Genomic DNA, 14,975 nt, shown 5'->3' on the forward strand with positions numbered 1-14,975 from the left:
ACCGGAGTAGAGTGTGAATCTGAAACAGGAAAGGTCGTCTCTACAGTTAAATGTTTTATTGACCCATCCATCAACCCAGGCTGCTTCACACGTCCAACTGTTAGTAAATTTTATGGCTCTGCAGTAAATTACTCCCACTTCTGCTCCCAACTGACCAGCGTCATGGCTTCTAAGCATATAGTTTTGCTCCGCTGGCTGAAATGACTGATGCTTTTGTTTATCTTGGAGAGCCGATCTGGGATATTCATGTTCCCCAGAAGACGAGTCCTCTGGGTTTTTGGGAACCAACTGACTTTTCCTTAAGTAGTATATATTAATTAATAATTTAACGTCTCCAACATTTTGCCTTGGGTATATAAGATGGGAGAAATAAATGGCCCTGTTTGACCTTCATACAGTAGCTCCTCAAATCTGTCTCCCTTGAAAATATAGTGTTACATGGAGAGTGGCCAGTGAGTGATTCATCGCCTCTAACAAGCCAAATGTACAACAAAGTGCCTCTGCCAGAAAACAGAGACAGTGGGATATTTTACAAAGTAAGCCTGTGCATTGAGCTGCAGTTATTTTGGTAGGCTTGGCTAATGGATGCTTCACACATCCAGATTGGACGGACTCTTATTTTTAAAATGACTGCCACAACTTTAGCTTTTCACTCGAATCCGATCAGCAGTAACTCTCACATGATGAATCACACAGAGCTGCGCAAAAATATTACTACAGTACATATAAAACACCCACATCCTGCAGCCATGCTTCTGCCTTGTTTCACCTTCACACCTGCTTCAGAGGGGATGAAGTTTCCGAGGGCTGTAGTAAAACGAAGTTCAAGCAATAACAGCATCTAAAACTAATATCATTCTCCAAATGGCCTAGTTCACTGTTATATTACCATTTATATATTACAGATGAACAAACATGCTGTGTGGCAGTTGGCTAAAATGTTTTTTCACACCTACTTTTACTTTTTGGTTTAGCTTTAGTTATAAAAACACAGTCTTATGTAATAATCTTGGTGTGCAGCAATTATTTTGCATTATTATTGATAGTATTTTAATTCATTTATATCATCAAAGAATGCTTACAAAGTTAAGAAACAGATAAAGAGGCAATGTGGAATACCTTTTGATTAAAGATTTGGATATTTTCCAGGGTTGTCTTAAGCAAGGTGCCTGAATTGGTAACTAGTCCACTGAAAAATTAGGTGTGCTACTTTTTACTAGTAAGCTGTCGGGTTAAAGATCAACTAATGTCCAATTTCATCACATCAGACATTTGTACTTTCATATGCAGCTCTGTCAGCTCTGAAATCGGTTGAATACAACCAAGAATGTACGAACTAACAGTCACTTCTATAGAAACCCATCAGATTCAAACTCTTGCTTCGGGCCTCAACTTTCTGCTTCCTTGGAGTGGTTTGGCACCAGGTGGTGAGGGTGGAGGCTCACGTTCACCCAGCTGAAAGCTCAGACTTCTGAGTCAGAGCGAAGTCACACATCTTTGGATTAAAGTATGAAGCACATTAGCGAGTAGACTCCCAATGTGCAGTATGAACTGGAGGAATCATCACAGAAAACCAAACCTGTTTTAGTGTCCATATGGGCAGCTAGGTGGAAAGAGGCTATATGATGTGTGATTTTGGGCTTTCCAAGACTAAAGATAAGCATGCTGAAATTTTCCTGGCAATATCTTTGGTCACTCATACGATCAAAGATGGCTGCTGTATCGTTTTTGCAACCAAAGATGGTCCGGGACAAAATTCAGACAATATCACAAGTTTAGGCTGACACACTGCTCACAGTGCAACTGCTGCTATGATCCACTAACCAGCCAAGCAATAGGAAACGTGCATATCTACAGTGCAAATCTGAAATTTTAACAAAGATTGTGTGATGTCTCCTCCCTGTGTATTCCACCTCTGTATTATCACGATGCAGGAGGGAGGGTAGTGCAGACGTGCATCTCCGTAGGTGATATTATCGTACAGGCGACATGTTTTGTCGTATCCAGGTTTATAAAGTACATGAAGCACAGTGTGAAGTGCAGTGAATGTTTAAGGCCTCAATCACACTAGAGGAAAAAATAGATCATCAACCTCCGTGTGACCACAAAAAAAACATGGTTGGTGAGCGATTGCATTTAAATGGTTTCCTAGAGGTTGAGGTTGTGACGCTCCCTCAACGTCTTGTCGAAGGTAAGTGTGCAACAAGCTTGGAGTAAGCTTGGGTTGTGTTTCCTTTTGTGACTTTAGCTTAACCCACCAACACCAAGAGATTTTGAGACTTGAGACTTGTGCTGTAATGTTGAGAAAAGTTCAACTTTTTGAGTTTTCAAAAATTTTTCAATTTAAAAATTCTGGCCGCTTTTGAAGTTCTACACAAAACTAAAGGAGAAGCTGATCGTTGTGGGGAGTGATCATGTGGCCCAATAATCGATTTACCTTGGCTGTTTTGTTTTATTAATAAGTGGAAGGCAAAACTGCTGCTGAGATTAAAATTTGATTAATTGCACAGTTTTACTAAAGGTTAGTCAGAACTCTGTAAGCCCACCTTGTGGTTGATCGGTTGCTGAAAGGTCAGGCACGCCTACTGTGAAGCGTTGAAGCAGTGGGTAAAAAAAAAAATATATATATATATATATATATATGTATGTAATACAGTCCCAATCACTTGTTTGTGATTGGGACTGTATTACATACATATATATATATATATATGTATGTAATACAGTCCCAATCACTTGTTTGTGATTGGATCGTGAGTGACAATCTTTAAACATTACAGCTTTCACTAGATTAGCATTCACTGTGGGTATCACAGTATCACGAAAAGATGGAAGTGTGATGTGACATTGCAAAAGATGAATGTAGATGAACGGTTAAAAAAGTGGCATCATGAAGCCTCGAACTTAGTATTTTCACTATCGTCATCTTGATATTTGAAACAAAATGTGACGGAAGGATCAATCCGAAGGGAAAACAAAGACACTGCATCCTCATTGGCTGGATTATTATGCTGGATGATCCTCCTTTCTAACTCTAATAATAACTATATTTTACAAAATTGACTTCATGTTTTAATCTATGACCTTAAACTAGTGATTGAGCCTAGGAAGTCATCAGGACGGCATTTACTGAGGTCATGGATCATAGGAGCCCACAGTCATTTTCCCATAGACTTCTATAATCTGGACTTCTTTTTGGAACCACATGAGTCGCCCCCTGTTGGTCATTATAAAGACTGATTTAAGGTTAAAGGCACTTCTATCTTTCATGCTTTCTTTGGATATTGTAGAGGTTTCTCAAATAAAGAAGACATTAAAAAAAGCTCAATAAATTTAGAGTGGGTAGTAGCTAATTTCTCCTCTATTGTGCATCTCAGTTTGGAAACCATTACACTCAGTGGTTATGTGTTGTACCTGCTAATAACTTGTTAGCTCCTGCTCTTTGAATATTTAAAACCAACAGGCACAGGCACGCCAGTCGATGCAGCTGCTCCTAAAGAGCATGAGTTAAACAGAAAAACCTACAGGTTTATTCAGACTGTTCCCACTCTTTGTCCTTTGGGGTTAACCTGCATGGAAAGACAGAGAGAGGGAGGGGTGGCAAGCTGCGCTAGATGTTAAGTGCTGAACGGTCAGTGACCTTGTATCCGCCAGCCAAACAAACCTGGACATTGCGATAGAGACAGCGTGAATGTGCGGTGACACTGATCTGGATGTGGCTGCTGCTGCAACAGGTTAAATACGCTCTGCAGAAAGCACCTGTGAGGACTCCGGGCTGTGCGTGAGTTTATCTTCACCACAGCTGGAAGAGCATGCATGCAGACTGGTCGGTGCAGTCATTTTCAACATGCAACCATGCAGTCCCCTTGCCACTCGGTGCCCTAGATGAGTCCTTCCACCCTCTTCTTCCCAGCACAGTTTCTGCACCTATTTTGGATTCAAAAACCAGGCCAGGCAGCAGAGCTCAGGGCAGCCGTACATTTCTGTCTCAGCTTTACCGTTCATGCCAAGTTTGTTCATGCCTCAGAAGCTGGACTATTACTAATTTAACTGAGCAGCTGTTGAATTAAAAGCGTGCATGTTAGAGAAGAGTCCACTCATAAACATATCTGTACTTTGCTTCTTTTCCTTTCGGAATGGGATTGAGGTTGAGGTAAGCAGCACACATCTGTTAAATGTCACTGATATAAATGTGGTAATCTCAGTCTGCGGCCATTCATTCAGTCTGCGACTTGGATTTTAGAGCGTAACGATTCAGGCTAATAACGTAACCGGTGGGTTATTTTTAGCCTGTGAAGATGCGCTCAGCAGTGATGGCGATGGCTTCCTCCTCCTCCTACACCACAATGACGTCGTGCTGTTACGCAAAACCAGGGGTTCACCTTTTGTGGACCTACAGCTCCGACACCGCTAGCGTAAATTTCTGGCACAAAACAGGCGCAAGTGCGCAAATAAAACACGCAGAACAACACGAACACATTCCGAGGCGAGGCGTCTTTTAACTTCTGCTTTAGCTTTAATTCCGCATCTGTAACGGCACTTGTCTAAACTTGATGCTGGCACACCCTGGCATGCCCAGAAGCATGCGGCTGGCCGCCCGGGAGGGCAGCAGGCTCCGGGCATCCCGCTTCATCCTGCTCTGGACCCAGTCGGGGTCGCAGCTCCGCTCACCTGGCGCAGCTCTCCACAAAGTAGAAACCCACATTTCAAAAGCACGGCCACTGACATTATCTGACTACACAGAGACACGGAAATGACAGCATGCCACGAACAAAAAGTGGACACTTAACTATTTGTAGAGGTGCTGGAGACACAGGTCGAGGCATTCCCCCTCCACTTCGTCCTCAGACACCAGGTCCGACAAGGGGCGCATCGGCAGCGGGTCGCCCTCCTGCAGAGGCATCCTCATCTCCCGAATAAAGAGCTCCAAGAACCGTCGGAAGGTTTTCTCCTCTGCTGCAGAGCCGGCCATCATTTCTCATTCCTGGACAGATAGAGACAGCTCCGCCCGTCAGTATACTAACTTGCCGGGCTAAGAAGAGAAGAGTCAGTACACTAACCGAACTAGTTGGACTGACAGTGCAGTACCATACTACCTGAATAAATGTGTACTACCGGAGGAGCAGGGCCGTGGACTACCGGCGCGTCTGAAAGCAGCGGACCCGACTGGATGAACGGACCGTGGCGTCTACGGTTACACTACAGGACGAGCTGTCACAAGCTGGACTGAGCCCCCATTCAGAGCCGACCGGGAGCGCGCGCCGTGTTATCAGGGATTTCGGATGATCAGAGGGCGGTGACGTCAGAGAGACGACGCCAAAGCGGGGTCGCGAGCGCGCACGCAACGTTGCCTCCTGACGTCCCGAGACCTTTCTGAAGACATGCCATCACGATGAAGGTGATAGGTGTTTAAAGTAAACACGAGTGGAGGAAGGGATTCAGATATTTAACTCGAGTACAACAAGTACTAACATATCACAGTCAGAATGGATTCACTACATATATATATACACACACACAGAGCACTTTATTACAGCTTATACACTTTAATACAGCTTATACAGAGAACTTTATACTATTTAAATGTAGTAGTATTTATGTGTTTTCATTTAAATTACTATTATTGTGAGTTAGTTTTAGTGCTTTTTTAAATATAACTTTTTCTTAAGTTGTAGTATTCTTGCAGTATTTTTGGGAACAGTACTATGACTATGTTTCAATTTACAGAATTATTAATATATTTTGAGGAGAGCACGATGGCGTCGTCATTAGCACTCTGCACTCCGCACACAGCAAGAATGTCCTGGGGTTTGGATCCACCATCTGGCCGGGGCCCGTCTGTGTGGAGTTTCTGTGTGTGGGGGTTCTCTCCGGGTACTCCGCCTTTCTCCCACAGTCCAAAGACATGCAGTTAGTGAGGTTAGGTTAACTGGTTGTTCTAATAGGTATGAATGTGAATGTGACTGGTTGTCTGTCTTTCTGTGTTAGCCCTGGCTAGAGACTGAAACGATGTACTGTATATATCCACTTGATAAAGAAAATAACAGGACTGATAAGAGCATGTATATTACTAAACACTGATACCTCAAACAGGAGTTATGACTTAGTTTTTTTTAATCTGGATTTGAACAAACTGTTTCGAAGGGTTTTATTCACAAGTCTTAAATAACTAATACTTGTCTACTTACTTTATTTCCCTTCCCCATGAGCACACATCTGGCTAAAGTCCGGAATTCCCAGATGATTTCCCTCTCAGGGATCATTTTGGATTAATTTACTTACAGAGTACATTTCCATGGAGAGAATAGCAGCTTACAGAGCTTAGGAGAAATGTTATAACGGTCAGAAGTGATGTACATGATCACAAATTGCAGGTATAACCTCAATGTCACAACACACCCAGCCATACACAGAACACAAACACACACATCTCTACACAGTATATTTTGCAGCCTACATTAGCTTGATTCATATTCATGAAGAATTAAGGCAGGTCTGAAGGCGAAAGGGGCGTTCAAATCAATACTTGCAGAGTGTGCTTAATAAAGTGGCCATGAGTGTATATCCAGATAATTACACAGCTGTCATATATATATATATATATATATATATATATATATATATATATATATATATATATATATATATATATATATATATATATATATATATATATATATATATATATATATATATATATATATGTATATAAAATTGATCAATTCGAGTAGAACAAAAAACAGAACATTAATGAATATGTCAGGAGAAAAAAGGAAGCGAGTATCAGTAATATATTTTATTTCATTTATTTCAGCTGAAAGTGTATTTTAGGTCAATCCACTCATCATTTATAACACTAAAAACACATTTTTCCAAAGTAAACAAAAAACATCAAAATTTCAGTACGAGAAAAAACCACATTGCATTTATGTGACAGCTGCTGTCGCTTAAAGATATTAACAGTTAAATGCAAAACAAAAGCAGAGCTAAAACATGAGACTTACTTAAGAAAAAACTTAAAACAAAACTTTAATGATTGTTTATGTTAACTACTTAAAATAGGCAGTTTAATTTTTTTAATTTGTATTTTTTTTTACAAATTAAAATTTCAGTCTCACATCATTCCTACGGTTTATATTTTGACAGTATGGTTTTGCTTTACTTTTATTTATTGATTATTTTTTTTTACATCTGAATTAATATTTATGTCAATTAAGGTTATTATAATTAACTAAAACTAAAAAATAACACTAAAACCAAGTATGAAAATAAAAAAACACAAAGAAAACTGTTTAGTTAATGGAAAATAGTAATTAATTTGAAACAAAAATGAGAAAAAAGGAAACAAAAACAACTGAAAGCACATCTTGTTATTATCAAATTTTTTTTAAATTTAGTCTTTGGTCACTAACAGCACTAGGAGAGTTTGCGGTGAATGTTTAATAAGACTGGGATGTCTATTTTCTATTTGGCTTCTTAAGTCTTAGGATCCTACAAAGAGCACCCGTACGATGATAAAGAAAACCTAAACTACTGTCTTCTTCTTTCTTTAGCAGCTCCTTTTTAGTGGAACGTCTTCTTCCTGCTATGCTCCCATCCTAGGACAATAGCTGAAACCGAACAAATAAAATAAAATAAAAACACAATTTAATAACTCTGTGCCAGACACAGTGGTTTAAATTTTGGGAAGAGGAACGTTAAAGCTAATGCTGCACTGACTCGGACATTTTAGTACAAGAAACCGGAAATGATAGGGGAAAAGAGTCCGGGGTTGTTTTCATTCCCCTGGTTTTCAACATGAAGGAAGCAAACATGGCTCGTCCCGTCAGTGTGGGGGATCTACTACAAGCGGAGCTCTTAGAGGACGCTGCTTACCGGGAAGAGGGGCTGTGTGTGGTCGGTATTTTCGGTAAGAGCAACATGCAGCCCGGCGCGCTGAAGGAATCTCTGATCAACACACTGGCGGACAAACACCTTTTCTCGATGTTCGGCGGACCGGAGGACGGCGGCACGCCTAGCAGCCACATCCAGGCTTTTTACAACCAGGAGAACCGGGTGCTGTACCTCCTGCTCTCCTCCGTATGCGACAGCCGACAGCTGCTGCGGGCCTGCCTGTCTCTGGACACCGGGAACGGACACTCGGACGCCCACGACTTCTGGAAGGGCCTGGAGCGGCAGCACTGCCTCCACCTGCTCTACATGTTCTCCGTGTGTCACGTCCTGTTGCTCGTCCACCCCAACCAGACCTTCGACGTGACCTATGACCGGCTCTTCCGAGCTCTGGACGCTCTGCGGCAGAAGGTTCTGCCTCTGATCCGGGCTGCCATCAAAGACTCCCCGGTATCTAAAGAGTGGAAGCTGAACTGCCGGCCCTGCCCTCCACGGCTCCTCTTCGTCTTCCAGATGAACGTCACTCTGAAGGTCTGCTCTCTAACAAGTCCTTATTCGCTCTCATTTATATATGCACTTTATATTAAAACTGAAATATTGATATATATTTTAATATAGTTACAGTGCTGTGAAAAAGTCTTTTCCCCTTTCCTGATTTCTTTGGGGGTGGTTTTGGCATATTTGTCACACTTACATGCTTCAGATCATTTAAAAAATGAACATTAGATAAAGATAACCCGAGTTGACACAAAATGCCGTTTTAAAGTTATGATTTCATTTATAAGGGGAAAAAAGTTATCCAAACCTACATAGGCCTTGTGTGATAAAGGAATTGCTCCCCAAACCTAATAACTAATGTGCAAACCTTTGCAGCAAGAACTGCAATCAAGCATTTATGATAACTGGCAATGAGTCTTTTTTTTTTTTTTTTTCATTGTTCAGCAGTGTTTTTCTCCTTTGAACCCCTCCATGAATGCTATTTTTGCCCAGTCTCTTTCCTACTGTTGAATCATTAACTCTGACCTTAACTGAGGTAAGTGAGGCCTGCAGTTCTTTAGTTGTTGTTCTGGGTTCTTTTGGGACCTGCTGGAAGATTCACTGATGTGTTCTTGGATTCATTTTGGTAGATTCATGCCTGGGAAGTCCCCCCAGGAGTCCCAAAGCCTTAGAAATGGCTTTTTAACTCTTTTCAGACAGATAGCTGTCAATGACTTTGTTTCTCAGCTGTTTCTTTAGATTGTGGCATAACATGTTGCTTTTTGAGATCTTTTAGCCTGCTTATTTTTTTTGTCAGACTGGTTCTGGTCTGGCAGTAATTCAGCCTGAGTGTGGCTGAAAATGTGGCTAATTGCAGTTAATTCACGATTCAACAAGGGGAAGAATTACGTTTCCCTTAATAACTGAAATCATGATTTAAGAACTGCATTTTGTCTTTACTTGAGTCATCTAATGACCAATTATAAAACCATTTGTTTGATCTGAAACATTTAAGTGTGACAAACATGCAAAAAAACCAGAAAATCAGGTCAATATGTTTTGATGGCACTGTTTTATTTTTTCTTTTAACACAGAATTTGGACTTTGAGTAAAATTATGACAGTTCAAGTCCATAGGAAGTTTTGCAAAAATGTTTCAGAAACTGTCAAATTTTTCTTTAATAAATGCTCACGCCATATAAGAACTCAGGGCAGCCATATGAATACAAATGACATTGTCTTTGTTTGTTATTCTAAAGGTTTCTGCAAACGGCTTAGAGTCAAATCCTGACAAACCGAAGAAGCACTCCCCCAGGCGGAGGCTTCAACACGCCTTGGAAGATCAGATTTATCGCATCTTCCGTAAAAGCCGAGTTCTCACCAACCAGAGTAGCAACTGCTTGTTCACGGTGCCCGCCAACCAAGCATTTGTGTACGTGATCCCAGCACTAGATGAGGACCCCTTAGGTGCATTACTCGGTCAGCTGCGGTCCAACTGCATGTTGTCTGAGCAGGACTCCTCCGTGCCCGTGTCGGGGCCGAGGCGCTATCAGCAGATGCGGCATTCAGCTCGGCACCCCAGCAGCAGCGGAGACTCAGGCAGCATATCGATAGGCAGTCAGCTGGTGGACTGCAGCTTAAAGGAATTCCTCTGGCAGCATGTCGACCTGGTGCTCACCAAAAAAGGTTTTGATGACAGCGTCGGCCGCAACCCGCAGCCTTCGCACTTTGAGCTGCCGACCTACACCAAATGGGTCCAGGTCGCCTCCAGACTCCACCAAGTCCTCATCAAAAACACAGATGAAGAAATGGCTGAGCTTGCCACAAAAGTGCAAAGCCAGGTGAAGGTTTTGGAGGGTTTTCTTGACGCTGACACAAAGTTCTCTGAGAACAGGTGCCAAAAAGCGCTGCCTCTGGCTCACAGCGCCTACCAGTCCAACCTCCCCCATAACTACACCACCACGGTCCATAAAAACCAGTTGGCTCACGCTCTGCGGGTGTACAGCCAGCACGCTCGAGGAGTGGCTTTCCAACGCTACGCTTTGCAGCTTCACGAGGACTGCTACAACTTTTGGAGCAACGGACACCAGCTGTGTGAGGAGCGAAGTCTGACTGACCAGCACTGTGTTCACAAGTTCCACCTGCTGCCTCAGCCAGGTGAGCGCATCATCTTCCTCGGCACAAGTTTGAGGAGGGCCCCTTTAATGCACTTTTTTTCATTGACTATTTCACATAATTGTTGTAGCTCTAACACTGAAATAAAATAAAAGCCAAAAGTGTGAAATTTGACACTTAATTCCACAGGAGAGAAGCCTGACATGGATCACAACCCACCAATCATGAATCACAACAGTAGGGGGCGCTCCACCAGCTCCTGTAACTGTGGACGGAAACAAGCTCCCCGTGAGGATCCTTTTGATATCCAGGCAGCAAATTACGACTTCTACCAGGTCAGGATTTACTCCACATGGGTCCTGCTGAGGACCACAGAGGGTCACAGGCTCTCTGCTCTGTCAGTGTTTCTACATACGGCTGTGAAAGACACAAAATTTTGAGGGAAATATCTCACTCTGTAGCTGATAACAGCTCCATTATCAGCTCAGGTAGTACACTGTGCGCTTTTAGAGATTTTCTTATTGAAAATTGTCAAAAATGCCTGTAAGAGCCACGAGAGTGAAGCAAAAACAGAAATGCCATCCAGTTGCAGATTTATGGTTCATTGCTACGAGATTATCCCTCCACATTGTTCAGTTTTCTCGTGTCATTATAAAAACACTGTGTTTTTAAATTGTATATCTAAAATACAACATGTAATCACTCACAAGTATTTGCCCTTTAACTGTCTTTTTCCTGAGTAGATCCTGGAGGAGAAATGTTGTGGGAAGCTGGAGAGGATTGAGTTTCCAGTGTTCCAGCCCAGCACTCCTGACCCGGCCCCGGCAAACCAGGCTCAGAGAAACCCCTGTGAGGCTTCAGGATCGGGTGATGCAGAGAGGTTGAAGGAGCCCAGCACTGCCCAGAGCCACACGCCTGGAGACACCAGCCTTAGCCTGGCTCTCAGTCTAGGCCAGTCTACAGACAGCCTGGGGCCCTACGGGGACGGAGACGGAGCCGAAACACAAGTCCAGCAAAAGAGGCCGAGCCTTGTTGACCGGCAGCCTTCCACTGTGGAGTACCTTCCTGGAATGATGCACTCTGGCTGCCCTAAAGGTCTCCTCCCTAAATTCTCCAGCTGGTCACTGGTGAAACTTGGCCCAGCAAAGTCGTATAACTGCCACACGGGCCTGGAGCAGCCAGGTTTCCTCCCTGGCTCCTCATTCCTCTTGCCGTGGGACTTGGTGATTCGCTCCCGATCGGAGGAAGATACAGGACTAACGGAGCCTTTGGACGGAGGCACGTCCTCGTGGCCAGCCCCCAACAAGACCCTTGTGGGAAAGCGAGGCAGCACCGGTGGGCTCGGTAGGAGTCGCAGGAGGGAAGACATGGCTCGCATCTTTGTGGGGTTCGAGTATGAAGACGGCAGGGGGAGACGCTTCATCAGCTGTGGGCCTGATAAAGTAGTGAAGGTGCTGGGGCCGGGGGGTGCTAAAGATCCTGCCACCAGGGTGCTAAACACCGACATGCCGCTGTACATCCCTTCTCCCTCCCAGGGCCGTGGCCTGAAGCCCCACTTCGCCCAGTTGGCTCGCCTTTTTGTTGTAGTGCCTGACGCCCCGCTGGAGGTTACCCTCAACCCACAGGTAAGCAGCAGGAGGAGACTCCAAGTCATCTCCAAACAGGGGTGCACCTGATGATGATTTAGTGGTCTCTTATCTACTGTTTACTTTCTCAGATGCTTTTGCTCCTATAGCAAAGGTTTGTTTTTTCCAACCACCAGTCTGATTTTTCAGCGATGTAAACAAAAACTCTTTTAAAAAGGGGGATTCATTTTCTGTCTGTTTTCAGTGAGTCAACTAATTCTTTCAGCAATATGTCCATGATCTCTATGTTTGGGACTCTGTAAAAGCTAAAGTTACAGTTCAAAGCTAAACTTTTAATCTTTTTTTTCTCAGCTGGAAAGGGTTGGAGTGTGCGATCTAAGTCGGGGACAAATTGCCACGAAAAGTGGAGGAGTTTAAGTGTCTCAGGGTCTTATTCCCAAATGAGGGAAGCATTAGATTAACAGACGGATTGGAGCTCTGCCGGTCCATTGTAGTCTAGAGAGAGCTGAGTGTAACCTATAGTTGCGAGCGCTGGGTAGAGACAGAAAAAAATGAGGTCGCAGATACAAGGGGTGGAAATTAGTTTCCTTTGAAGGGTGACTGGGGTTTCCCTTAAAGACCCAAACCAAGCGAGAACCTATTGCACTGTTCAGTTCATTGTTCAACAACAGGAGTGTATCACAAAATGTGCAAAGAAAAGGTTAAGATATCTGCAGCATGTCACTATTTAGGCAGGTATGAAAACTAAAATGACGATGTCACAGTTTTAACAAAGACAAACCTTCAGACTTGGATGTAGTATGAGATTCTGTTGCCATTTAACACATATATGGTGCATATATATAACAAAAAGGAGTGAAGTCTGCCAAATGATTAATAAAGGCAACTCAAGCTGCTCTGCATCATACACTAAACTGCCTCATCCATCCATCCTGCTCTTATCTGAGGTCAGGCTGCAGATGCAGTAGGCCAAACAGGTCATTCCAGGCGCCCTCAGCTTTACTTTCCACTTTCTACAGGGTGATCCTTGGCTTTCCCAGCCAAGATCTTAGTAAGTTCTGGGTCTGCATCAGGGTTTCCTCCCAGTTAGGAGGCACCCTAAGCAGATGCCTAAACCACCTCAGCTGGTTTCTTTTGACACAGCTCTACTCCAAGCCCAGACACTCAAGTGAATAAACAACTTTACTCTTTTGGTCACTACATGCCTCATTCTTGACCAAAAAAGCAGCAAAATTTCCCATCTCTGCATTGCTGCCTCCTGTTTGAACCCCTCCACTACCCCAGTATCCACCTGTAACCTGTTAGTGACAATCTTGAAGCCTAGATTTTCAGTTGTGTGGCTAAATTTATAGGGTTCAGCACTGAATAACATCGTCTTTTGTCCTCTGCTGTGATTTCAGGTACAGCCAGGCCCTCCTCCCTGTCCGATCTTCCACCCAGAGCAGACTGAAATATCGTTGCCATCTGATGGCCTTTGGGTGCTGCGGTTTCCTTATTCGTACGCCACAGAGCGTGGTCCCTGTTACCCCCCCAAAGAGAACCAGCCCCTCAACAACTACAAGGTGCTGCGAGGCATCCTGAAAGCCACCACCGCCACCTCTCCACAACAATAACCCTTAAGGTTTTATTCAGGACTCCACCTTCGCAAACCCTCCCAGTGTTGTTTCTGTACATTCTGTATATTTGCAGACACTGCAAATATTTCCTTTTTTGTTGACATCTTTTACTCTGGATTTCAATTAAATGACATGTGGACGTGCATGGTCTCCACAGATAAGCATTTGCACACATGCTCTGGTGTATGTGAGACCGTATTAGCTGCTCTCTAAACCATGTTTAGTGTCAAATCCCTTCATGCAATACTGTGTTGCATTTACCTCTGTCAGTGCAGACGCAAACGCTGGTGTGGTCGGGCTGTTTCCTCACCAAATCCACAGAGAAAGTTTCCAGCAGGTCAGATGTGCTTGAAGTGGGCTATTTCCCAAGTGTGAAAAATAATTTGATCTGTCTCAATTGAATATGTGACAACAGCTTTGTACACCTACAGATTTGGACCACTAGTTCTCAGACTGTGAGGCACATTTAAGCAGAGAAAAAAAAGCCTTTAAATTAAGACTTGGATTATTTTATATTTTTATCAGTAAATAAAAATTGCAAAATGTGAGTTTTATTGGCTTGTGCACAAGGATGTGCTAGAAAAAAGTTTGAGAAGTGATTTAATATAACTTTTCACTTTTTTTTTTTTTTGCTCCCCAGAAGACAGATCAATGTTGCAGTGACATTAATCTTCACATTTGAAGCTTGAGCACAATAATAGCACCAGGAAAAACTTCCTTCAAACTTAACATGAGGGGGCATGGATCCTGTGGTAGCTGTTTGCAGCTAAGTTAAGCTAAATTTCCAGTACCTGCACATTCACGCTGGCAGGCTTTAATAATGATGTAAATTTTCCTGTCACTTGTCAAACAGTGAAGCTCTCATTAGAGCAGAGACTAAAGTCGACTGTGTACGTCTGAACTTATGTTTATTTTGTTTCAGTTTGTAAAGATATCACAACACACACTATTGCTCACAAACAAAAATTTAATACACTCGAACTGAACTGAAAGACGTTTTTTCTGTGTGAATAAAAGCGACTCGGACATTCTGTTTCATGTTATTGAAGGTGATTTTTTTTCCTCAGTGTTGTAGATGTTAAGAAAGCAAGTGCAAAAAAAATACTCAGTTACACTTTGAGAAGTATTAATTTCCTCTTTTGCTGTCAAAACAGAACTTCTTGAGTCACCTGTAACTTCTTTATAATTCACCAGGAAAAGAGGTGAAAACATTTTAAAGGAATTACATTATATAAGGTAAAACAGAATCTGTCTAAATTCTAAGATTGAACGTCAGTGTTTGTAATGACCAC

At 42.8% G+C, this 14,975-nt stretch overlaps 2 protein-coding genes across 3 annotated transcripts in view; one reads left to right on the forward strand and one right to left on the reverse strand.

The window, feature by feature from the left end:
* ppm1e (protein phosphatase, Mg2+/Mn2+ dependent, 1E) overlaps positions 1 to 5,242 on the reverse strand; it is a 64,713-nt gene extending 59,471 nt beyond the window's left edge. Inside the window, exons 1-2 of one of the 2 annotated variants that reach the window (XM_063485330.1) lie at positions 5,116 to 5,242; positions 4,791 to 4,984 (exon numbers count right to left, since the gene is read on the reverse strand). In XM_063485330.1, coding sequence (XP_063341400.1) covers positions 4,791 to 4,975 — 185 coding nt within the window. In that variant the 5' untranslated portion in view covers positions 4,976 to 4,984; positions 5,116 to 5,242. Of the gene's footprint in view, positions 1 to 4,790; positions 4,985 to 5,096 lie in introns of both variants that reach the window. The other variant, XM_063485329.1, reaches the window with a different exon arrangement.
* A 2,469-nt stretch (positions 5,243 to 7,711) lies between these two features.
* smg8 (SMG8 nonsense mediated mRNA decay factor) lies at positions 7,712 to 14,705 on the forward strand. Its single transcript, XM_063485328.1, has 5 exons — positions 7,712 to 8,421; positions 9,626 to 10,523; positions 10,671 to 10,816; positions 11,225 to 12,106; positions 13,468 to 14,705. Exons 1-5 carry the CDS (start codon positions 7,798 to 7,800, stop codon positions 13,678 to 13,680), a joined length of 2,763 nt encoding a protein of 920 aa, XP_063341398.1. The 5' UTR covers positions 7,712 to 7,797; the 3' UTR covers positions 13,681 to 14,705.
* The last annotated feature ends 270 nt before the right edge of the window (positions 14,706 to 14,975 follow it).

The sequence above is a fragment of the Pelmatolapia mariae genome, linkage group LG10_11 (genome assembly GCF_036321145.2).
Source record: "Pelmatolapia mariae isolate MD_Pm_ZW linkage group LG10_11, Pm_UMD_F_2, whole genome shotgun sequence".
Taxonomy (NCBI): Eukaryota; Metazoa; Chordata; class Actinopteri; order Cichliformes; family Cichlidae; genus Pelmatolapia; species Pelmatolapia mariae.